Genomic DNA, 23,684 nt, shown 5'->3' with positions numbered 1-23,684 from the left:
GGTGTTGATTTTTTTTTGTCGAAACAAATCTTTGTGGGGCGCTTATTCATTTAAATACACAGTCCTTCACTCGTAAACGGTTGGACTAACTAAATGATCTTAGCTGTGACACACATGGAATAAGAACATCCCTCCACTTGGTCACATCAATCAATCAATGAGGCTTATATCGCGCATATTCCGTGGGTACAGTTCTAGGCGCTCTGCAGTGATGCCGTGTGAGATGAAATTTTATACGGCCAGTAATTGCAGCCATTTCGGCGCATATTTACCATTCCTACTTTCAGCCATCATGTTTTGATTCTCAGCTTCAACAATTCTAACTCTCATATGAAAATGCGGAACAATAATAGAATACGTATCTTCAAACTGTGATAAATAATCAGAATATTATCATCAGATATGCACAATATATCTTTTTACAAATATCCATCGAGCCACAAACTCAAAACAAACACAATACAAACACAACACACGCAAAAAACATGCCACAAACACCTGACCTCGGATTAAACAAAGTTTTACAAATTTGTTCTGTTTTACATTTGTTTACGATTAATTTCATGGTTTGTGTGTGTGTGTGTATTTTATTTATTTATTCAGTACTGCGTTTTTGATTGAGATGAGTCAACTCTTGGCGCCGAATTAGAAAAGAAGTTGTGTTTCGTATCAGACTGTCTGTTGCCTGGCCTTGTCGACAGCCCCACACAGACTGTCTGTTGCCTGGCCTTGTCGACAGCCCCACACAGACTGTCTGTTGCCTGGCCTTGTCGACAGCCCCACACAGACTGTCTGTTGCCTGGCCTTGTCGACAGCCCCACACAGACTGTCTGTTGCCTGGCCTTGTCGACAGCCCCACACAGGCTGTCGGAGCCCTCCGCGTGAAACCTACAAAGGAGAGGGACACCTCAAGTTGCAAGGCTCGGATTGAATGAGAAAGTCGTCGAGAAAGTCAGCACCTCGCCGCGTGTTAGGTAGGCGTGGTCAGCGTCGCATGGCTGATCAATGAATATTCATGACTAACACCGCCGCATGCGACAAACAACACCATGCATGGGCAGGCCGCGACGTCACGAGCGATCATGATGTTGCATCAGCTTACAGCATACAGGTGAAAAAAGCAAGAGGTAAACAAGGGTGCCCCTGCGTCCACTCTCCACTCTCATAACAGTCCCCGTCGTCACCTAGCTCCATCCAACACCTGTTGTTTCCGTCACAAACTGGGTCCACCGCTCACACAAACACCGCACACTTAACTGTTAGGCATGCACCTCACCTTGTTTCCCTGACCTTGAACTTCGGGGCGGGGTTATTAAGGTCCAATCACTGCGGATTTTTTGGTATATCCTATATGTATATATATATATAACATGGGTTATATATAACTCAGGGGTCCTATTCCGTGGTTTGTTAAAGTCGCGACTGAGACGCAACTAACGACATGTGACACTGATGGAAAGAACGATACAAATAGGGGAATAAAGATGTAAGGTTCGTGCTAACAGTGGGCCAGGTTGTTACCTCCCTCTGATGTCAGGTATGGTACTTTACAAAACACATCCATTTTCTACGTCGACGTTGTCGGCATCACCACTGATTTTGCTTGAGTAACAGATTAATACCCCACTCACACATAGACGCCGCTTCTACTACGCTGGCTAAGTGTCCGAGAGCGTGGCCAATTGTGGACCAAACGTGGGAGGATCACCATGAGCGTGGTTTGGTCGGGGTGGGATCTGCTAGGTCGCGAAGCTGCACTGACGCTCTCCCTTCGCTTATTTTTGAACTGCACAAAACAAGCGAAGCCGGGTCGTGGCGCAGAACTGTCGTGATGTAGTTTTTTTTAATTTGCCATGTGCTGGATTTTGACGGCGATATGCCCCGATTTGATTACTTCTTTCAGATCGGCGTGATCGGCATGGTCGTGGTAAGGACGTAGCGCTGTGTGACTGGGGTATAACATATCGACATGGTTCTTTCCGTCTGTAAGGTTTGGTATAAGTGTCAATAGCTTCCTCGATAGGGGACACACAACAAAAACGACTACACTGAGGATATCCCCCTTCATGGAATCCACCCACGTTTGGTTAACATAGACCCCTTCTGCTGAAGTGAGTGGGTGTGATAGCTCCACAGGACCGGCACGGTTGGCCTAGTGGTCAGGCGTCCGCCCCGTGATCGGGAGGTCGTGGGTTCGAACCCCGGCCGGGTCATACCTAAGACTTTAAAATTGGCAATCTAGTGGCTGCTCCGCCTGGCGTCTGGCATTATGGGGTTTGATCCGGTGTCGGAATAATGTGACTGGGTGAGACATGAAGCCTGTGCTGCGACTTCTGTCTTGTGTGTGGCGCACGTTAAATGTCAAAGCAGCACCGCCCTGCCTATGGCCCTTCGTGGTCGGCTGGGCGTAAAGCCGCAGTTTTGAAAGAATGTCTGCTATGTGCTACAGCGACTCTTCCTCCAAGTCTGTTATCATTAGTTATCAACACCCAGCTTCCCTATGCCCACAGGCTAATTTACAGGCCGTCTCCAATTTCACACGAAGACACGAAAGTGAACGAAACAGTGACTTTCCCTTTGTTCTTGGTCCAGTAATCAGAGACACCACCATACTACTGCTTATCTAAACAGTTCCAGACACTTGTTGGATAGAGGGTGTGAGTGTCAGTTGCGCGTCTTGAGGTCATTAATCAAATCTTCGTACTCGCAGAAAAATTCCTCCCGAACTTCGCAAACACACAAACAAACAAATAGCTCCACAGGCTAGCGCAGCAGTATCTTCTCTTTGTTTACGTGAGAGGTTGTATTAACGGTCTCCGGTACGATTTGAACGTGTCTGCGAGGCAAGGAAAGCGTGTCTGTAGAGCGACACATGCTTTGTGGACTCGAGCGGGGGGAGCTTATATAAAGGTGATGCAAGTCGACCCTCGGTCTCTCTACACGTCGGTAGTGCTCAGGTGTGACTGACTCCAGCTGACAGCCAGGTAGACTTGGACTTTCGTAGACTGTGTGCACAGCCGGATACTACTCCACTCCATAGTCTACAAAACTCTATTCATACATGACAAGCATGGCTGAGAATCAAGTCATCAACTTTTCACCCGGCCCCGCAAAACTGCCGGCTGAGGTGAGTGTCACACTGTCATGTCACATTTTCATGCCACACTGTCATATTTCACACTGTCACATGTCACACTGTCATATGTCATAGCTGTCGTATGTCACAGAATCGTCTTTACAATGTCATGTCACAATGTCATTTTTAAGTCACAGAGTCGTTTTTACACTGTTTTGTCATACTGTCTTGTCATACTGTCTTGTCACACTGTCTTGTCATACTGTCATGACACAGATTGGAACCACGCAAGGAACACAATGAGTACTATGAGAAGTGTGCCTGTGATATAATACAAACCTCATTCATGAAATGTGATTTAAAGTTTCTAGCTTTCCACATGTACACACTCTTTCTGAGGCACCAAGCATAAGGAAAGATTCCCGCACCTTTAACCCAGCTCAATGTACCTCCCCCCTTTTGTGGTAGTTTTGGTGACCCTGACTGTAAAACAGGGGACACGCATGCTTCAGGCACTTATTAGGCACCCTACTCTCTCACACGTCTCCCGACCTCGGGAGAAAATGTAAGTTTTACGCCCTCACGGCAAAGCCATTAGGGGCATGTTACACTGGAAAACCCGGCTTTGTATGAAAATAAAAAATAAAAATGCGGGGGGGGGGGGGGGGATGTAGACAGCTGGCTGCCGGCTGCTAGAGGAGACCTGAGATGGGCTTGGGACCGGGTTGGGTCGTCTTGGGTCAGTGCTGAAATGGTTACTTTATTGGCTGTTGGCCGAACGGACACCCGGGCTTCATATTTTTGCATGCATGTTTTCGTGTTTCCAAGGCCTGAGGCTTTCGCTGTGACCCTGGGATCTTTATCGTGCGCATGCGTGCACACGGGGGTGTTCGGACACCGAGGAGAGTCTGCACAAAGCCGTTGACTCTGGGACACACATCCCGCGCCGAACTTGTGGGTTTAACCCACAACCGGTTTTAAAACCACTGAGCGCCTCTACCGACTAGGCAAACTCCCCCCCTCCCCCTCCCCCCCCCCCCCAATTGGTTGGGGTCAAGAAGTTCCATGGAGGGCGGGGGGGGGGGGTATGGAGTAACACATAGTGTTTTGCTCAGACCTACTTTCTCTGCTCAACGCACGGGCTATTCGTACTGTATTTCCTCTTGTACACTTACCAGGCTCCTATGGGGAAAATAAGAGGTACCAACAAAAAATGTATGTGTACTGCACTTTTCTCCACAGATAAATGTCTTTTATGACGTCATATCCGGCTTTTTGTAAAAGTTGAGGCGGCACTGCCACACCTTCATTTTTTAATCAAATTGATTGAAATTTTGGCCAAGCAATCTTCGACGAAGGCCGGACTTCGGTATTGCATTTCAGCATGGAGGTCATTAAAAATCTGAAAATTGTAATTAAAATTATTTTTTATAAAACGATCCAAAATTACTTTTATTTTTAATCTTCATCATGTTCTGATTCCAAAAACATATAAATATAAATAAAGCTCTGAAAAATAAAAATATAAAAATTATGATTAAAATTAAATTTCCGAAATCGTTTTTAAAAAAAATGTCATCTTATTCCTTGTCGGTTCCTGATTCCAAAAACATATAGATATGATATGTTTGGATCAAAAACACGCTCAGAAAGTTAAAACGAAGAGAGGTACAGTAAAGCGTGCTATGCAGCACAGCGCAACCGCTACCGCGCTAAACAGGCTCGTCACTTTCACTGCCTTTTGCACAAGCGGCGGACTACGGTCATTGTGAAAAAATGCAGTGCGTTCAGTTTCATTCTGTGAGTTCCACAGCTTGACTAAATGTAGTAATTTCGCCTTACGCGACTTGTTTGTTTGGGGAGGATGACAAAGTGCCTTGTGTTGGGACTTTACTTCTGGCCTATGTTGGGTCCGTTGACATTGCTTGTCTACAATGTATGTCTGAAGGGGACAGAAGCTGGAGAAGTTAAAATCGAACAGTTCCTGACGTCCGCAAACAGCTCCTCTATCTTTTTTCGTCTCTTTCCCTGTCTGTCTGTCTTTTTGTCTGTCTCTGTCTCTCTGTCTCTGTCTCTGTCTGTCTCTGTCTGTCTGTCTGTCTGTCTGTCTGTCTCTGTCTGTCTGTCTGTCTGTCTCTCTCTCTGTCTCTGTCTGTCTGTCTGTCAGTCTGTCTGTCTCTGTCTGTCCGTCTCTGTCTCTGTCTGTCTGTCTGTCTCTGTTTCTGTCTGTCTCTGTCTGTCTGTCTGCCTCTGTCTGTCTGTCTGTCTCTCACTGTCTGTCTGTCTCTCTCTCTGTCTGTCTGTCTCTCTCTCTATCCGTCTCTCTCATTGAAATGAACCTTGTCATTTCGCAATAAAATGTCTTACGTGTGTGTGTGCGTGCGTGCGTACGTGCGTGCGTGCGTGTGTGTGTGCATGCGTGAGGTGTGTATGTGTGTGTCTCTCTCTCTCTGGTGTGGTGCATTTGGGGTGGGGGGGGGGGGGGGAGGCAAGACTAAAAACGGACAACACATCTTCTATGGTAAAGTCCCCGATTTTAATAGGAACACTTTCACTTATCGTGCGAGTTATCGTGTGTATTAATTCATTTAAATATAGGAACGAAGGGAGGTAAGAGCGTAGAGGGGAACGTTCACGACAGGAAACAAACAATGTTCGTTTATGTTTCTTACTTTCTCACCACCTGAATTGTATTAGTCAATGGCGGTAGAGATAGGTCCGGCTGTCTCGTAGTTTTCGCAAATTCTAACAAGGATCCAGAAGAATGAATGAGCGGACAGGCCAGGATATTTGTTCAACTGTTTTTCAACAGTTTGTCAACTGTTTTTTCGGCGATAGTCTTGTTTGTTGGTTTAGCGCAGGCCTGGTTATATTTAGCTGCAGCATGGTTTTTCAATGTCGACGCGACCTGACGGCTGATTGTGACACAGTCAAGCTCAGTTGTTCCCTGACCTAATGTTTTTGTTGCACGCAGTTTGAGTTGACATCAGGTCACAGGAAAATTGGTCACACTTCGAGATGCGCAAAATGCGTAAAAACACAGTGTTCAAGTTTGTGTCTGCGCATTTGTGTTTTTCAAGCCGCGTGGTCCTCAGATAAAGACAGTGTTACGTGACTTTTCTCTGTTGTTTTGGTGATTTTAATGGGTCGCAAGTAAATAACAACTGTGCCAAAAGTAGTGTCACACAATTCCCGTCACACTAACAACATTGGTTTCTAATCAGTAAACGAGAGAGAGAGAGAGAGAGAGAGAGAGAGAGAGAGAGAGAGAGAGAGAGAGAGAGAGAGAGAGACACACACACTACACACACACACACTCATGCACTCATGCAATAGCTAGTCCCCCATTCACGGCGATGATGACGAGTATGAAGAGAACGACGTTGCTGCTAAAGATGACGACGACGACGATGATGATGATGATGATGATGACGACGACGATGATGATGATGATGATGATGATGATGATGATGATGATGATGTTTCAGGTACTGGAACAAGCACAGAAAGAACTGATGAACTACAACAACACAGGCGTCAGCGTCATGGGTGAGTGATTGCATACACACATGGGGTGGGGGTGGGGGTGGAGGGGAAAGAGTGGTGGAGAGACAGAGACAGAGAGGTGGACGGAGAGACAGAGAGGTGGACGGAGAGACAGAGACAGAGAGAGAATTACTCTTCTGTTTAAATGTCGAAAGAAGGAGAGAGGCAGACCGACCGACAGAGACACATCGAGAGAGAGAGAGAGAGAGAGACAGAGGGAGAGAGGGAGGGAGGGAGGGAGGGAGGGAGAGAGAATTTCACTTCTGTTTGAATGTCAGTCAGTCACAAATCTGTTATTGTCATTTCAGAGCTGAGCCATCGGTCAGCCGACTTCACGAAAATCATCACGAGAACAGAGGACAACCTCAGAAAGTTATTGTGAGTATCCACGTTATTCTCCACCCCTATGTGACAGGGTAACGCAATAGCCACCCTTTCACGGCGCAGCCTTCTCTGCATTGACGGAGTTGTCTTGAGGGTGGGCTATGTATGTAAAGGTTACACGCCGAGTCTCAGTGATTATTAAAAATAATGGTCGAAGTTAGCGGATCATGAAAAATGCGAGCCTAAAGCTTTTTCATGACCGCGAACTGAGACCATTATTTTTTATAATCACTGAGACGAGGTGTGTAACCTCTTTATTCCTCCTTTCTTCAGTTATTCAAAGAAAAGAGGAGTTTTTTTGCGAAAGTTTGATCGAATCCTATTCACTCAACCAGTCAACCTGCGCAGGCGATCGATTAATGCGAGGTTGTATAGTTCCGTGCAAATCATTCCATTCTGTTAACACTTCTTGTCAGTTTTCCTATTTTGGACTAAAATCAAGTACACAGATATGCTGTTATTCTGCTGTGGCGGCAAAGGCAGATATTGTGTGTTCTGTATATGTTTTGGTATCGCTTAGGATAATGTTCTTTCGTCAAATGGGACTAGCAGACGAACTTTTGCACCCGTGTTCCAACGTTAAAAACTGTATGAAGTTCAGTTTTCTGGGGAAAATAGTGTATGAAACCGCTTTATGTTGTTTAAATTGATGAGATGTGTGCATTTGGTTGCGTGTGATCTGTTTATTAAATGAAATATTGTTGAAAACTGACCGTCGGATTGCAGTCTGTTGTCGAAGAAACTGAGTGAAAAGAAGGGGAACTACTCTTGTCGCTAGACAAAGTATGAGTTACTTGCCTTGCGGGAAATTGCTTGTGATGAACGTTTGAGCACGGCAAATCTAGATTCAGAAAACAACCGAACTCATGGATTTTATATGAAGATTCATGTGTTCAGGCCTGTAGTTGTTAATTTAAATGCGGTATGTTTGTATTGTTTGCTCCAGAGATGTATACTTCGTACGTTAGAGCGTTCGGAACTTTTCAGTCGCAAAAAGTAGTACCGAAACAGAACAACTTCTCAACCCATTGCACTATCGAGGATTCAGGCTGTTGCTGGGTCGTTATTTGTTTGGTTGCTGGGTCATTATCGAAAAATAACTACCCCTACAAGTTTACAGAGGTAAAGAAGCAGAGGGGGGAATAAAGAGTAGCTGTACGTTTCTGGTACGTCTGTAGACAGCTCACCCGTGAGATGTGGAGAGTGAGATGTGGAGAGTGAGATGTGGAGAGTGAGATGTGGAGAGTGAGATGTGGAGAGTGAGATGTGGAGAGTGAGATGTGGAGAGTGAGATGTGGAGAGTGAGATGTGGAGAGTGAGATGTGGAGAGTGAGATGTGGAGAGTGAGATGTGGAGAGCTGTTTGTGATAGGGTCTGGCTACTGTTGTCACATGGGTGAGCTCTTGGGAACCATTACATTCACATAGCAGTTTTCTAATGGTTATTTCAGTGTTTATCCCAAGTTCACTTCTGTTTGACTGGCTCTGCCTCCAGAAGTAATTCGAGTGTTTGGCGGTGCGCTTGAAATGTAGAATGCTTTGCCATTGGTATATAAACTGATTAGTCCTATTCATAAAAATAAATTTTCAAGTATAGTGTATTGTTTTACTTATAAATTGTATATCAACAAGATGATTGAATCTAATTATTTATGCTTTATTGAAAAAAAACTTATATGAAATTGGTCTCTCTGGCCTTTGGACTTTTCAAGAAAATGTTCAATACTCAAGCGCATGGTTTAAACAGAAAGTAAAAAGAAGCTTGTATGACCAGTATATCCATAAATGGTTTACAGAAATTGGAACAAAAAAATATGTTTAGGAATTATCGAATGTTTAAAGATATTTTTGCATGTGAAGACTATGTCACACACCTGCCATATCAGCAATGTGTTTCAATGATGAAGTTTAGAACATTAAACAACAATTTGCCTGTACAGAAAGAACGTTATCTTAACATCCCGAGGTCAGAAAGAACTTGCACCAAATGTGTATCACAAGACATAGGTGATGAATTCCATTATTTATTTGTCTGTGATTTTTTCAAAGAAGAAAGAGCTGAGTTGTTACCACCTTACTATTGGAAAAAACCTAATGCACTTAAATTTAAAAAGTTGTTTGCTACTAAGAAAAAGAAATTGCTAAAGAATATTTTGGACTTTATTAATAGAATTTGTAACAGTTTTTCATAATTTTTTATTTTTTTATTTACTATATTAGCATATATCATGATTGTATTGATTGTATTTATTGTTCAAAATGCCCCCATGGGTTATGGACTAATAAAAGTTGAACTTGAACTTGGTTACACGGCATCGCTCCTTGCTTGTCGCTCAGCCTCTGTTGTGACAGATTCTTGACAAGATGAAGAATTCATGGGCGTATCAAATGTTGGGGAAGACAACAAACATTGGTCACTGCAGGATGCAGATATACTGTAACTTAAAATTCGACGTCGGTAAAATATATTTGATGTATCCTGTACCCAAAATAAAGTTATCGGAGTTATCCAAGGAACAGAGGTCGTATAGATGAAAGTATGGTAAGCCGTCTTGTTAAAACGCCAGCAGTGCAGGACAATTATGGTAAGCCGTCTTGTTAAAACGCCACCAGTGCAGGACAAGTATGGTTAGCCGTCTTGTTAAAACGCCACCAGTGCACGACAAGTATGGTAAGCCGTCTTGTTAAAACGCCACCAGTGCACGACAAGTATGGTAAGCCGTCTTGTTAAAACGCCACCAGTGCACGACAAGTATGGTAAGCCGTCTTGTTAAAACGCCACCAGTGCACGACAAGTATGGTTAGCCGTCTTGTTAAAACGCCACCAGTGCACGACAAGTATGGTTAGCCGTCTTGTTAAAACGCCACCAGTGCACGACAAGTATGGTTAGCCGTCTTGTTAAAACGCCACCAGTGCACGACAAGTATGGTAAGCCGTCTTGTTAAAACGCCACCAGTATCACGACAAGTATGGTAAGCCGTCTTGTTAAAACGCCACCAGTGCACGACAAGTATGGTAAGCCGTCTTGTTAAAACGCCACCAGTGCACGACAAGTATGGTAAGCCGTCTTGTTAAAACGCCACCAGTGCACGACAAGTATGGTAAGCCGTCTTGTTAAAACGCCACCAGTGCACGACAAGTATGGTAAGCCGTCTTGTTAAAACGCCACCAGTATCACGACAAGTATGGTAAGCCGTCTTGTTAAAACGCCACCAGTGCACGACAAGTATGGTAAGCCGTCTTGTTAAAACGCCACCAGTGCACGACAAGTATGGTAAGCCGTCTTGTTAAAACGCCACCAGTGCACGACAAGTATATTAAGCCGTCTTGTTAAAACGCCACCAGTGCACGACAAGTATGGTAAGCCGTCTTGTTAAAACGCCACCAGTGCACGACAAGTATGGTAAGCCGTCTTGTTAAAACGCCACCAGTGCACGACAAGTATGGTTAGCCGTCTTGTTAAAACGCCACCAGTGCACGACGAGTTTTATTTCTTTGCTTAACGCCCAGCCGACCACGAAGGGCCATATCAGGGCGGTGTGCACGACAAGTATGGTAAGCCGTCTTGTTAAAACGCCACCAGTGCACGACAAGTATGGTAAGCCGTCTTGTTAAAACGCCACCAGTGCACGACAAGTATGGTTAGCCGTCTTGTTAAAACGCCACCAGTGCACGACGAGTTTTTGTTTGTTTGCTTAACACCCAGCCGACCACGAAGGGCCATATCAGGTCGGTGTGCACGACAAGTATGGTAAGCCGTCTTGTTAAAACGCCACCAGTGCACGACAAGTATGGTTAGCCGTCTTGTTAAAACGCCACCAGTGCAGGACAAGTATGGTAAGCCGTCTTGTTAAAACGCCACCAGTGCACGACAAGTATGGTAAGCCGTCTTGTTAAAACGCCACCAGTGCACGACAAGTATGGTAAGCCGTCTTGTTAAAACGCCACCAGTGCACGACAAGTATGGTAAGCCGTCTTGTTAAAACGCCACCAGTATCACGACAAGTATGGTAAGCCGTCTTGTGAAAACGCCACCAGTGCACGACAAGTATGGTAAGCCGTCTTGTTAAAACGCCACCAGTGCACGACAAGTATGGTAAGCCGTCTTGTTAAAACGCCACCAGTGCACGACAAGTATGGTAAGACGTCTTGTTAAAACGCCACCAGTGCAGGACAAGTATGGTAAGCCGTCTTGTTAAAACGCCACCAGTATCACGACAAGTATGGTAAGCCGTCTTGTTAAAACGCCACCAGTGCACGACAAGTATGGTAAGCCGTCTTGTTAAAACGCCACCAGTGCACGACAAGTATATTAAGCCGTCTTGTTAAAACGCCACCAGTGCACGACAAGTATGGTAAGCCGTCTTGTTAAAACGCCACCAGTGCACGACAAGTATGGTAAGCCGTCTTGTTAAAACGCCACCAGTGCACGACAAGTATGGTTAGCCGTCTTGTTAAAACGCCACCAGTGCACGACGAGTTTTTATTTGTTTGCTTAACGCCCAGCCGACCACGAAGGGCCATATCAGGGCGGTGTGCACGACAAGTATGGTAAGCCGTCTTGTTAAAACGCCACCAGTATCACGACAAGTATGGTAAGCCGTCTTGTTAAAACGCCACCAGTATCACGACAAGTATGGTAAGCCGTCTTGTGAAAACGCCACCAGTGCACGACGAGTTTTTGTTTGTTTGCTTAACACCCAGCCGACCACGAAGGGCCATATCAGGGCGGTGTGCACGACAAGTATGGTAAGCCGTCTTGTTAAAACGCCACCAGTGCACGACAAGTATGGTAAGCCGTCTTGTTAAAACGCCACTAGTGCACGACAAATATGGTAAGCCGTCTTGTTAAAACGCCACCAGTGCACGACAAGTATGGTTAGCCGTCTTGTTAAAACGCCACCAGTGCACGACAAGTATGGTTAGCCGTCTTGTTAAAACGCCACCAGTGCACGACAAGTATGGTTAGCCGTCTTGTTAAAACGCCACCAGTGCACGACAAGTATGGTAAGCCGTCTTGTTAAAACGCCACCAGTGCACGACAAGTATGGTTAGCCGTCTTGTTAAAACGCCACCAGTGCACGACAAGTATGGTAAGCCGTCTTGTTAAAACGCCACCAGTGCACGACAAGTATCAGTGAAGGTAAAAAGAAAGGAGACACAAATGATAATAACTTTAACTCTGTCATCCTTTTTGCAGAAATATACCAGACAACTACAAGGTACTTTTTCTCCAAGGCGGAGGCACGGGACAGTTCTCTGCCGTACCTCTCAACCTGCTGTCGCATAAACCGGACCTGGCGGCAGATTACATCGTCACCGGAAGTTGGTCCGCCAAGGCAGCCCAGGAGGCGCAGAAATACGGCAAGATTCACCAGGTGGTGCCCAAACCCAGCACATACACAGGTCGGTCTTTCTCATTGGAGCAAAATACTGTGGTTAGGACATCGGCCCCGAAATCTCGAGGTCGTGGGTTCGAATCTCTGCAAAGGCGTTTATTTGTTCCCCTTGATCCCTCTAGAAAATATATATATACGCTCATATTGTCCGTGTTGGTCATATTGTCCTTATTGAAAGGCATACCTAATACTCAGTTTGTGTCTCTTTGTGTGTTGCTTTGTTGCAGCCTGTACGTCAGTCGGATTTTGGGACTGTACTGTATCTAGCACGCACACGCAATTGAATTATCGCGAAAGAGTGAGTGTCCTTGCTATTTACTCGGACACACATTGGACGGGCCAATCAGTAGCGAGGGGTGTGTCAGAAACACGTGGACAGAAGCACGTGTGAAGTTATTTGTCAGAGGAAAAGCAAGGCCAAGGGCATTCACTCTTTCACAACCCACACAAACCCGACGAAAAATCGTCTATTGCGTGCACTGCCGATGTGTAGAATAGGAAGGTTTCCGCCAGTTATCTCTTTGAGGTGTTGGGTGCTTACAGAGTATCGTGCACCTTGCGGGGGCATCAAACATCGAGGTCACAAGCAGGGTCAAGGGGAAGGTCGGCTGGGCGGACAGGAGAGTACAATAGGAAGGTTTCCGCCAGTTATCTCTCTTTGAGGTTTTGGGTGCTTAGAGAGTACCGTGCCCCTTGCGGGGGCATCAAACATCGAGATCACAAGCAGGGTCAAGGGGAAGGTCGGCTGGGCGGACAGGAGACTATTGCGTGAGTTGCCGGTACCTAGGTCTCAGTCGGTCTGGTTGTTTGGCGAGACAGCAGGCAGTTTTATTCATCCTGACACTCTGACTGGAGATGAACTTCGTTTGGGTGTTGCTGAATTGGGCCTCTTCAATGGCAAATGACTCGTGTCGTGACGTCATGATGGCGGGCTGTGTTCTGGGCTCAGTTCAAATCAGTTGGGTGACACCCAACACGTGGTACATAGCCGCGGGGTTGGATTGGTTCAAATTGAGATTTTCTGTGATTTCAACCAATCAGACCCCGCGGTTTGTTCCGATCCAGTTGAGTGGCAACCAGTTTCGCTTCGTGCATCTCGGAGGTCGCTTTACAACTCCAGTAAGCATAATATGAGTCGGGGTTTGTGTCAGTGATAAGTCACTTCAACCGAACAATCAGTACATACATGTCTCTAGCAATACAAAAATAGAAGGGGAAGAAAAAGAAGTATCACAAAACTAAATCAGCTGGTATACATGGAGCTTATTTGCTAACAAACAATGGGCGGTTCTGGTGAGGTTATGCCTCCTCTTTCTTTCGGCTGGTAACTGGCGCCACCTCGCGGCAAGATGACATGAATTGTCTCGCGTTATCACCCCAGAAGCGCTAATTCTTGCAATCAGCCCATGAACACAGCCGGAACTCCCAATCTTTGCAATGGACACAGCTGGAACTCCCAATCTTTGCAATGGACACCAATCTTTGCAATGGACACAGCCGGAACTCCCAATCTTTGCAATGGACACAGCCGGAACTCCCAATCTTTTCAATGGACACTGACAGCCGGAACTCCCAATCTTTGCAATGGACACAGCAGGAACTCCCAATCTTTGCAATGGACACAGCAGGAACTCCCAATCTTTGCAATGGACACAGCCGGAACTCCCAATCTTTGCAATGGACACAGCCGGAACTCCCAATCTTTGCAATGGACACAGCCGGAACTCCCAATCTTTGCAATGGACACAGCCGGAACTCCCAATCTTTGCAATGGAGTAAGAGTAGTGCGTGTCATTATTACTGTCACCAAGAAGAATTTCCCTCCGTGTCAATACACGTTCGACGGTGAGTGTGTTAGTGGGGTAATGTGACGTCTACCGCTGCACCGAGTGACTGCATGATAGCGACAGGTACAATGACGTATCAATGGGCTGACCTTGCATGCGTCAAATTTTCCGGTGGTTTATCTTCAGCAACAAAGATGACCTTGGTCGGTCGCCTGGAGTTTCCAAAAGCTCTCTCTGTGTATCTTTGTCTCTGTCTCTCAGTCTTTCTCTCTCTCTATATATATATATCTCTATCAGTCTCTCTCTCTCTCTCCTCACTTTCTCTCTCTCTCTCTCTCTCTCCCCCCTCTCTCTCTCTTTCTCTCTCTCTCTTTCTCTCTCTTCCTCTCTCTCTTTCTCTCCCTCTCTGTCTCTCTGTCTCTCTCTCTCTCTCTCTCTCTCTCTCTCTCTCTCTTTCTCTCTCTCTCTGACAGCTCAGCCTCTATCAACCTCAACTCGATAAGATAATCACAACACAAAGCGTGCCAGTATGCTTGCCCACAGAATTAAAATCATGCAGTGATCGATTTAGAACGACAGCCGGCCACGAAAGTAGTCGAAGAGCGCGCGAATGCATGCATTCGCACACACACACACACACACACACACACACACACACTGCGCACACAAACACAATTACAAACACACACACACACACGCGCGCTCGCGCACACACACACACACACAAACATACACAAACATACACACACACACACACACACACACTCACACACACACAGTGCGTTCAGTTATCCATGTCTTGTAACTCTAAGTCGATATCTTTTGCAAACGCAGGACATAAAATAAAAACAAGCTGATAACTACATGCACAAACTGTTGCTTTCCTTGTTTTTCTCCATAGAAACACTGAGGCAAGCTACAATATCACGTGGAAAAACAAGCAACTCTTCCATAACCCTAGCAAAGTTATTAATTTTTTGAACATCGTCTATTATATTGCTAGTGGTGTCGTGGTGGTGGTGGTGTGGTGTGGTGGTGTGGTGTGGTGGTGTGGTGTGCTAGTGGTGTGGTGGTGCAGAAAGTAAAGCAGGTCATGGGGACTTTCCCTCAATCTGACCTGTATCCGAATGTAGCGCTGGGAAAGTGGGACGACGTAACCCGTGTGTCTAAAACTGGGACAGGTGTGAGTGCAGTGGCGACAGACAGGCGTATCCAGTGAAGTGACGTGGTGAGAGCGGCATGCTGACACTTTCATGACCCCGTTAGACGAGAGATAAGAGTGCAGAGAGGACATGGTTGGCCTAGTGGTAAGGCGTCCGCCCCGTGATCGGGAGGTCGTGTGTTCGAACCCCGGCCGGGTCATACCTAAGACTTTAAAATTGGCAATCTAGTGTCTGCTCCGCCTGGCGTCTGGCTTTATGGGGTTAGTGCTTGGACTGGTTGGTCCGGTGTGACGTTTTCATGTTGATATTTCGCTTCTCGGCCTCGTTGATCTAGTATAAACAGGCTCTACACTGAACAAAAAAACACCCTTCGATAGTACTGATGAGCGACCTTGTGTACGTACCTTACATTCATGGGGCAAAATTTGTCCAACCAATTTGTTTTATTTAACTTAGAAATTTGATTCATCCTAAAATGTTTTCCTTCTTACTCAAGGGACGTAACCATTCAGTACAGGTCCTACTCTGTTAAGGGTTGGCGAGAGTCGGTACACCCTTAAAGTAGCAGTACGGCTACTATCTTCCTTACGGAGTCGGCTTCCATGTCGCTAATTCATGTACTTTTCACAAGTACGTGACATGTGCCCCATTGCACTTAACACTTCATCCTGACTCACTGATGTCCATTGTGGCACTGAATGTACTGACTCTCGGCAGGGACCTATATTTAGATATAGGTCTATGCTCTCGGCAACCTATGATTACTATACTTCGGTACCATCACCCCAACGGAGAATAGCTAAACGGCTTAAATCCCCTCAAAAAAAGTTCAGCTCACCATCTCAGACGCTGGCCAGGTTGGATTTGTGTGTGTGTGTGTGTGTGTGTGTGTGTGTCTGTGTGTGTGTGTATGTGTGTTTGTCTATGTGTGTGTGTGGGTGGGGGGAGACCATTCCTCCACTTGGATGCGTACCAAAGCATTCTGGGGGATTTATCTGCAGAGTGGGATTTTTTATGAATTATTTTGTTGTTAATAAAAAAAACCCGGAACTGTTGGAATGTAATTTATTTTAAGAAATTGATTTATCTAAATGTTCTAACTCTGCACAGGAAGTACGTAATAAATTGTTGATTTGGGGTATATGTCCAAGTGGAGGGATGGTGTGATACAACGGCCTGGCCAGGTTTCAGATGGTGTGATACAACGGCCTGGCCAGGTTTCAGATGGTGTGATACAACGGCCTGGCCAGGTCTCAGATGGTGTGATACAACGGCCTGGCCAGGTCTCAGATGGTGTGATACAACGGCCTGGCCAGGTTTCAGATGGTGTGATACAACGGCCTGGCCAGGTTTCAGATGGTGTGATACAACGGCCTGGCCAGGTCTCAGATGGTGTGATACAACGGCCTGGCCAGGTCTCAGATGGTGTGATACAACGGCCTGCCAGGTTTCAGATGGCGGCCGGCCCAACTCTTTCCACGGGATTGTGCTTCAACTTGTTGTTGATCCGAATTGACTGGCGGCGAGAGCTGTGTGTACATTGCTGCCTGTTGACACAGTGAGAGAGTTGTGTGTTGATCAGAATTGACTGGCGGCGAGAGCTGTGTGTACATTGCTGCCTGTTGACACAGTGAGAGAGTTGTGTGTTGATCAGAATTGACTGGCGGCGAGAGCTGTGTGTACATTGCTGCCTGTTGACACAGTGAGAGAGTTGTGTGTTGATCAGAATTGACTGGCGGCGAGAGCTCTGTGTACATTGCTGCCTGTTGACACAGTGAGAGAGTTGTGTGTTGATCATTGACTGGCGGCGAGAGCTCTGTGTACATTGCTGCCTGTTGACACAGTGAGAGAGTTGTGTGTTGATCCGAATTGACTGGCGGCGAGAGCTGTGTGTACATTGCTGCCTGTTGACACAGTGAGAGAGTTGTGTGTTGATCAGAATTGACTGGCGGCGAGAGCTGTGTGTACATTGCTGCCTGTTGACACAGTGAGAGAGTTGTTGTTGATCATTGACTGGCGGCGAGAGCTGTGTGTACATTGCTGCCTGTTGACACAGTGAGAGAGTTGTGTGTTGATCAGAATTGACTGGCGGCGAGAGCTGTGTGTACATTGCTGCCTGTTGACACAGTGAGAGAGTTGTGTGTTGATCAGAATTGACTGGCGGCGAGAGCTGTGTGTACATTGCTGCCTGTTGACACAGTGAGAGAGTTGTGTGTTGATCAGAATTGACTGGCGGCGAGAGCTGTGTGTACATTGCTGCCTGTTGACACAGTGAGAGAGTTGTGTGTTGATCAGAATTGACTGGCGGCGAGAGCTCTGTGTACATTGCTGCCTGTTGACACAGTGAGAGAGTTGTGTGTTGATCCGAATTGACTGGCGGCGAGAGCTGTGTGTACATTGCTGCCTGTTGACACAGTGAGAGAGTTGTGTGTTGATCAGAATTGACTGGCGGCGAGAGCTGTGTGTACATTGCTGCCTGTTGACACAGTGAGAGAGTTGTGTGTTGATCAGAATTGACTGGCGGCGAGAGCTCTGTGTACATTGCTGCCTGTTGACACAGTGAGAGAGTTGTGTGTTGATCATTGACTGGCGGCGAGAGCTCTGTGTACATTGCTGCCTGTTGACACAGTGAGAGAGTTGTGTGTTGATCATTGACTGGCGGCGAGAGCTGTGTGTACATTGCTGCCTGTTGACACAGTGAGAGAGTTGTGTGTTGATCAGAATTGACTGGCGGCGAGAGCTGTGTGTACATTGCTGCCTGTTGACACAGTGAGAGAGTTGTTGTTGATCATTGACTGGCGGCGAGAGCTGTGTGTACATTGCTGCCTGTTGACACAGTGAGAGAGTTGTGTGTTGATAATTGACTGGCGGCGAGAGCTGTGTGTACATTGCTGCCTGTTGACACAGTGAGAGAGTTGTGTGTTGATCAGAATTGACTGGCGGCGAGAGCTGTGTGTACATTGCTGCCTGTTGACACAGTGAGAGAGTTGTGTGTTGATCAGAATTGACTGGCGGCGAGAGCTGTGTGTACATTGCTGCCTGTTGACACAGTGAGAGAGTTGTGTGTTGATCATTGACTGGCGGCGAGAGCTTTGTGTACATTGCTGCCTGTTGACACAGTGAGAGAGTTGTGTGTTGATCCGAATTGACTGGCGGCGAGAGCTGTGTGTACATTGCTGCCTGTTGACACAGTGAGAGAGTTGTGTGTTGATCAGAATTGACTGGCGGCGAGAGCTGTGTGTACATTGCTGCCTGTTGACACAGTGAGAGAGTTGTGTGTTGATCAGAATTGACTGGCGGCGAGAGCTGTGTGTACATTGCTGCCTGTTGACACAGTGAGAGAGTTGTGTGTTGATCAGAATTGACTGGCGGCGAGAGCTGTGTGTACATTGCTGCCTGTTGACACAGTGAGAGAGTTGTGTGTTGATCAGAATTGACTGGCGGCGAGAGCTGTGTGTACATTGCTGCCTGTTGACACAGTGAGAGAGTTGTGTGTTGATCAGAATTGACTGGCGGCGAGAGCTGTGTGTACATTGCTGCCTGTTGACACAGTGAGAGAGTTGTGTGTTGATAATTGACTGGCGGCGAGAGCTGTGTGTACATTGCTGCCTGTTGACACAGTGAGAGAGTTGTGTGTTGATCATTGACTGGCGGCGAGAGCTCTGTGTACATTGCTGCCTGTTGACACAGTGAGAGAGTTGTGTGTTGATCAGAATTGACTGGCGGCGAGAGCTCTGTGTACATTGCTGCCTGTTGACACAGTGAGAGAGTTGTGTGTTGAGAAAATGTTATATACTACGCGAAACCATTTAGGGGCCATCCCGAATTTGTGGTGCATTGCTTTAAATGCAGGTAGGGGACAAAGCTATTCTCAGATCAATTATTAACTGCTGTTTAAGGAAAGCTGAAACATTTCTTAACTTGGTCAAGGCAACTTTCAAGGTATGGTGAAACCAGCAAATAGATACTGGCTTTCCGCAATAAAACATTTAAAAAACGCAAAATTTATGACGTGTGCACAAATAGTGATGAGATGTTGTGTTGTGCAGAAATCCCTGACTCGATCACGTGGAACCTGAACCCTAACGCGTCCTACGTGTATTACTGCGCTAATGAAACCATCCACGGTCAGTGTTTCTTACCTTCTTTCTGTAGTGTGTGTGTGTGTGTGTGTGTGTGTCACGGTGTGTGTGTGTATGTGTATGTGTGTGTGCCGGTGTGTGTGTGTGTGTGTGTCTCAGTCTGTCTGTCTGTTTGTCTGTCTCAGTTTGTCTGTGGATGCAATGAAGCCAGTATTGATGCCAAGGTCGGTGTGTGTTTTACAGGTGTCGAGTTCCAGTACATACCGGACACGGGGGATGTACCCCTGGTGGTGGACATGTCCTCAAACATTCTGACCAGGAATGTGGACATCACAAAGGTACCACAACCCTGTCTGTCAGTATAGGGAAAGGGCTCCTAATATGGACCGGCTCTAATATGGACCACCTCTTGATCTGACAAACTAACGGCCCAAGAGCGCTAAAAACAATTTCATTCGCTGTATTCACCCTCTCTGGATAAGTTGCACATGTCAAAACAGTTGCAGAAACACAAACCTCAAAACCGTTAGGCTTTTTATCTTTTTTTCACTTTTGGCAGCGTTCACTCTAAATTTGACGCCTAAAACGGACTCGTTTCTGTCCACAGCCAAAGCTTTTATCACACAAAAATTGCTATATATGACAGCTAAGACCGTATTTGTTACATTTTAGCAATTTTGACCCCGAGTTTCTACTGCAAACAAAAAATAATAGCAAAATCTCAAAGTATGTGTGAGTCCCCTATAATATGGACCACCTTCAACAAATCGAAGAAAATAAAAGCTAAAGATTATTTTCATTAATTCACAAAGAAGCTTGCTGAAAATAACCTATAACTAGCCCTCGAGCTTTCAAACAAATATATCAAATTGTCTTCTTTTTGTGGAAGTTGATAATTTCACTGATTTTCACTCTGTATTTGATATGCTTCTTTAGTTTCCTGGTGTGCTTCAAATAATGCTCTCATCAACCCGAAACAGATAAATCTAAAGCATATTTGAATTAGTCTGACATGCACAATAAGTTGTATCATGTTATTTTGAAGTATAGGGGGCTTTTGACAGTGATAAGTGAACCGTTAGGCCTAATTAGAGTGAAATAGCTTTGATAGACATTCAGCAAAAATTAAATACAGAAAAAAAATCACAAATGGTTCATATTAGGCGCCCACGGTTCACTTAAGAGAGAAGGACTACCAAACACAAAATGAAACTTCTTCGCAAGAAAACAAGCTAGTTATTAGCATGAAACAAAAAGTGGTCCATATTAGGAGCCCTTCCCCTATATGTCTGTCTGTCTGTCTGTCTGTCTATTCATGTGTGAGCATCTGTCTGCTTGTGTATGGATGTGCCAGAGTTGAAGTTTACATCTGTCTATAAACCAGTACGTGTGTGTTGTAGCGGGGGGGGGGGGGGGGGGGGGGGGGTATGGCCTGGCCGGTGCCGCGGCGCGTGTGTGTGTCTGTGTAGTTCTGTGTGACACGTACATGATCTATATTGGTATCCAGTTCGTGATAGTTCTTTAGAGTTCCAGCAGTCTATGCCAAATAAGCATTCAGCCTACATTATGTATATAATAATAATAATAATAATAACGGGCATTTATAAAGCGCCTTATCAAAAGTTCAAAGCGCGGGACAACAATACATGTATACAAAAATCATACAATCACTGTCAGATTCAAACAACACATCATGCACATCTCACATCCCCAGACTCTATACTAAGGAACTATCCGTAGTGTTGTTGGAACAAGTGAGTTTTCAAATTGGACTTAAAAGATGAAATGGATGGAGAGTGACGTAATTGAAAGGGGAGTGAATTCCATAACTGAGGTCCATAATACGAAAACGTGCGGAAGCCATGAGCCTTGCGTTTAAAGCCTGTAAGATTAATCCTACCTTGTCAATGCTGACTTACTGTAATTACGTCAAGTTATCATGATTGTTTGTCACCAGTTCGGCGCCATTTTCGCTGGAGCCCAGAAGAACATTGGCTGTGCCGGCGTGACACTCGTCATTATACGGGATGATCTGATTGGCCACGCCCTGCCCATCTGTCCAATCATCTTCGACTTCAAGGTGCAGTGTGGCAACAACTCCCTGTACAACACTCCGCCCACGTACAGGTCAGTCCCGTGTGCCGGGTCCTGTGGTCAGGGCACCTCTGTCCCGTTACAATCTCCTTTCTCTCGTTTAAACCTCCATTTTAAGCCGTTAATACAGAAGCCCAAACACTATGTTATGCAAAGACAGCACACACACAGGCACAATCATTGGTGTAATATGCATTTAACATGTACGTCAGTGTATGAATTTGCTGGTCATGTTTAACGCACTTGAAAGCTTTTTGATGACTGCTGTGCTACAGCGAATCTCAACCTTTGCTGAGTTTACCTGATGAACAAATGTGTGTATTGTGTGTGCAGTATGGGCCTGGTGTTTGATGAACAAATGTGTATTGTGTGTGCAGTATTTACATCATGGGCCTGGTATTTGAGTGGATTCTGGCCAGGGGTGGCGTGTCTGCGATGGAGAGAGCTGCGATCACCAAGTCCTCCGCCGTCTACGACCTGATTGAGGATTCTCAGGGCTTCTATGTGTAAGTGTCCCCAAGATGATTGAGGATTCTCAGGGCTTCTATGTGTAAGTGTCCCCAAGATGATTGAGGATTCTCAGGGCTTCTATGTGTAAGTGTCCCCAAGATGATTGAGGATTCTCAGGGCTTCTATGTGTAAGTGTCCCCAAGATGATTGAGGATTCTCAGGGCTTCTATGAGTAAGTGTCCCCAATATGATTGAGGATTCTCAGGGCTTCTATGTGTAAGTGTCCCCAAGATGATTGAGGATTCTCAGGGCTTCTATGTGTAAGTGTCCCCAAGATGATTGAGGATTCTCAGGGCTTCTATGTGTAAGTGTCCCCAAGATGATTGAGGATTTTCAGGGCTTCTATGTGTAAGTGTTCCCAAGATGATTGAGGATTCTCAGGGCTTCTATGTGTAAGTGTCCCCAAGATGATTGAGGATTCTCAGGGCTTCTATGTGTAAGTGTCCCCAAGATGATTGAGGATTCTCAGGGCTTCTATGTGTAAGTGTCCCCAAGATGATTGAGGATTCTCAGGGCTTCTATGTGTAAGTGTTCCCAAGATGTCTTCCTCCCGGTCTCTCCTTGTCCCTATGTGTTGTATCTTGTTATGCTTCTGTCTTGGGTTTAAAAAATAGACTATTCCCTGTAAAGTATATCATGGCACAGCGATAACCAATTTGGGAACGAACTCAAGTACTGTTTAAGACCCCTCAAAAGTCCGAGAAAATCAGGTCTTAAACACGAGGATCCCCTGTTTTAAGACCACCTTCCTTAAAAAAAAAAAGATGTTCTGTTCATACCATCTCTATATTCTGTTCATACCATCTCTATATTTACCACTGTTCATACCATCTCTATATTTACCACTGTTCATACCATCTCTATATTTACCACTGTTCATACCATCTCTATATTTACCACTGTTCATACCATCTCTATATTTACCACTGTTCATACCATCTCTATATTTACCACTGTTCATACCATCTCTATATTTACCACTTTTTTAAGACCTGATTTTCTCGGACTTTTGAGGGATCCTAAAGAGGGTTCTATGGTAAAACGTTAAAATACATGACCAAAACTACAATGAAAATAAAATGAAACAAAACGAAGTAAAACCCTATTCTTACAAAAGCCACATCTTTCTTTGTGCCTTCTGTTTTCAACTCCCTCTCTGTCTGTCTGCTAAGGATAACCTCACCTATTGTGTTTTTATGTGCACAGCCAGAGCTGTCGCAAAGCTAAGAACATGTCAGTGATAAATATATTTTTGTGTGTGTACAGATGCCCATTGGACAAGGACTGTCACAGTCGTATGAACGTGCCAGTAATGAATATGATATTTCTGTGTGCACAGATGCCCATTGGACAAGGACGTCGCAGTCGTATGAACGTGCCAGTAATGAATATGATATTTCTGTGTGCACAGATGCCCATTGGACAAGGACTGTCGCAGTCGTATGAACGTGCCAGTAATGAATATGATATTTCTGTGTGCACAGATGCCCATTGAACAAGGACTGTCGCAGTCGTATGAACGTGCCGGTGCGTATCGGAGCCCCAAACGGGGATGAGGCGCTGGAGAGAAAATTCCTGGAGGAGGCAGAGAAGAACAGACTGATCTCACTCAAGGGACACAGGTACACTCTTCTCCATTTTAT

The 23,684-nt window shown here is 45.6% G+C and overlaps 1 protein-coding gene across 3 annotated transcripts in view; it reads left to right on the top strand.

Moving 5' to 3' along the window:
• The first annotated feature begins 2,926 nt into the window (after positions 1-2,926).
• The window catches only part of LOC138967675 (phosphoserine aminotransferase-like), a 28,569-nt gene continuing 7,811 nt past the window's right edge, over positions 2,927-23,684 (top strand). For all 3 annotated transcript variants that reach the window (XR_011456019.1, XR_011456018.1, XM_070340318.1), the window contains exons 1-9: positions 2,927-3,127; positions 6,565-6,625; positions 6,931-7,000; positions 12,207-12,412; positions 19,405-19,482; positions 19,681-19,775; positions 21,395-21,564; positions 21,909-22,037; positions 23,526-23,663. Coding sequence is in view for 1 of the 3 variants with exons in the window: in XM_070340318.1 (XP_070196419.1) it covers positions 3,062-3,127; positions 6,565-6,625; positions 6,931-7,000; positions 12,207-12,412; positions 19,405-19,482; positions 19,681-19,775; positions 21,395-21,564; positions 21,909-22,037; positions 23,526-23,663 (1,013 nt within the window). In the remaining 2 variants the exon portion in view is untranslated. The remainder of the gene's footprint in view (positions 3,128-6,564; positions 6,626-6,930; positions 7,001-12,206; positions 12,413-19,404; positions 19,483-19,680; positions 19,776-21,394; positions 21,565-21,908; positions 22,038-23,525; positions 23,664-23,684) is intronic.

This window comes from Littorina saxatilis, linkage group LG5, assembly GCF_037325665.1.
Source record: "Littorina saxatilis isolate snail1 linkage group LG5, US_GU_Lsax_2.0, whole genome shotgun sequence".
Taxonomy (NCBI): Eukaryota; Metazoa; Mollusca; class Gastropoda; order Littorinimorpha; family Littorinidae; genus Littorina; species Littorina saxatilis.
The sequence above is the reverse complement of the archived record's forward strand: the minus strand, read 5'-3'. Positions and strand labels throughout refer to the sequence as shown.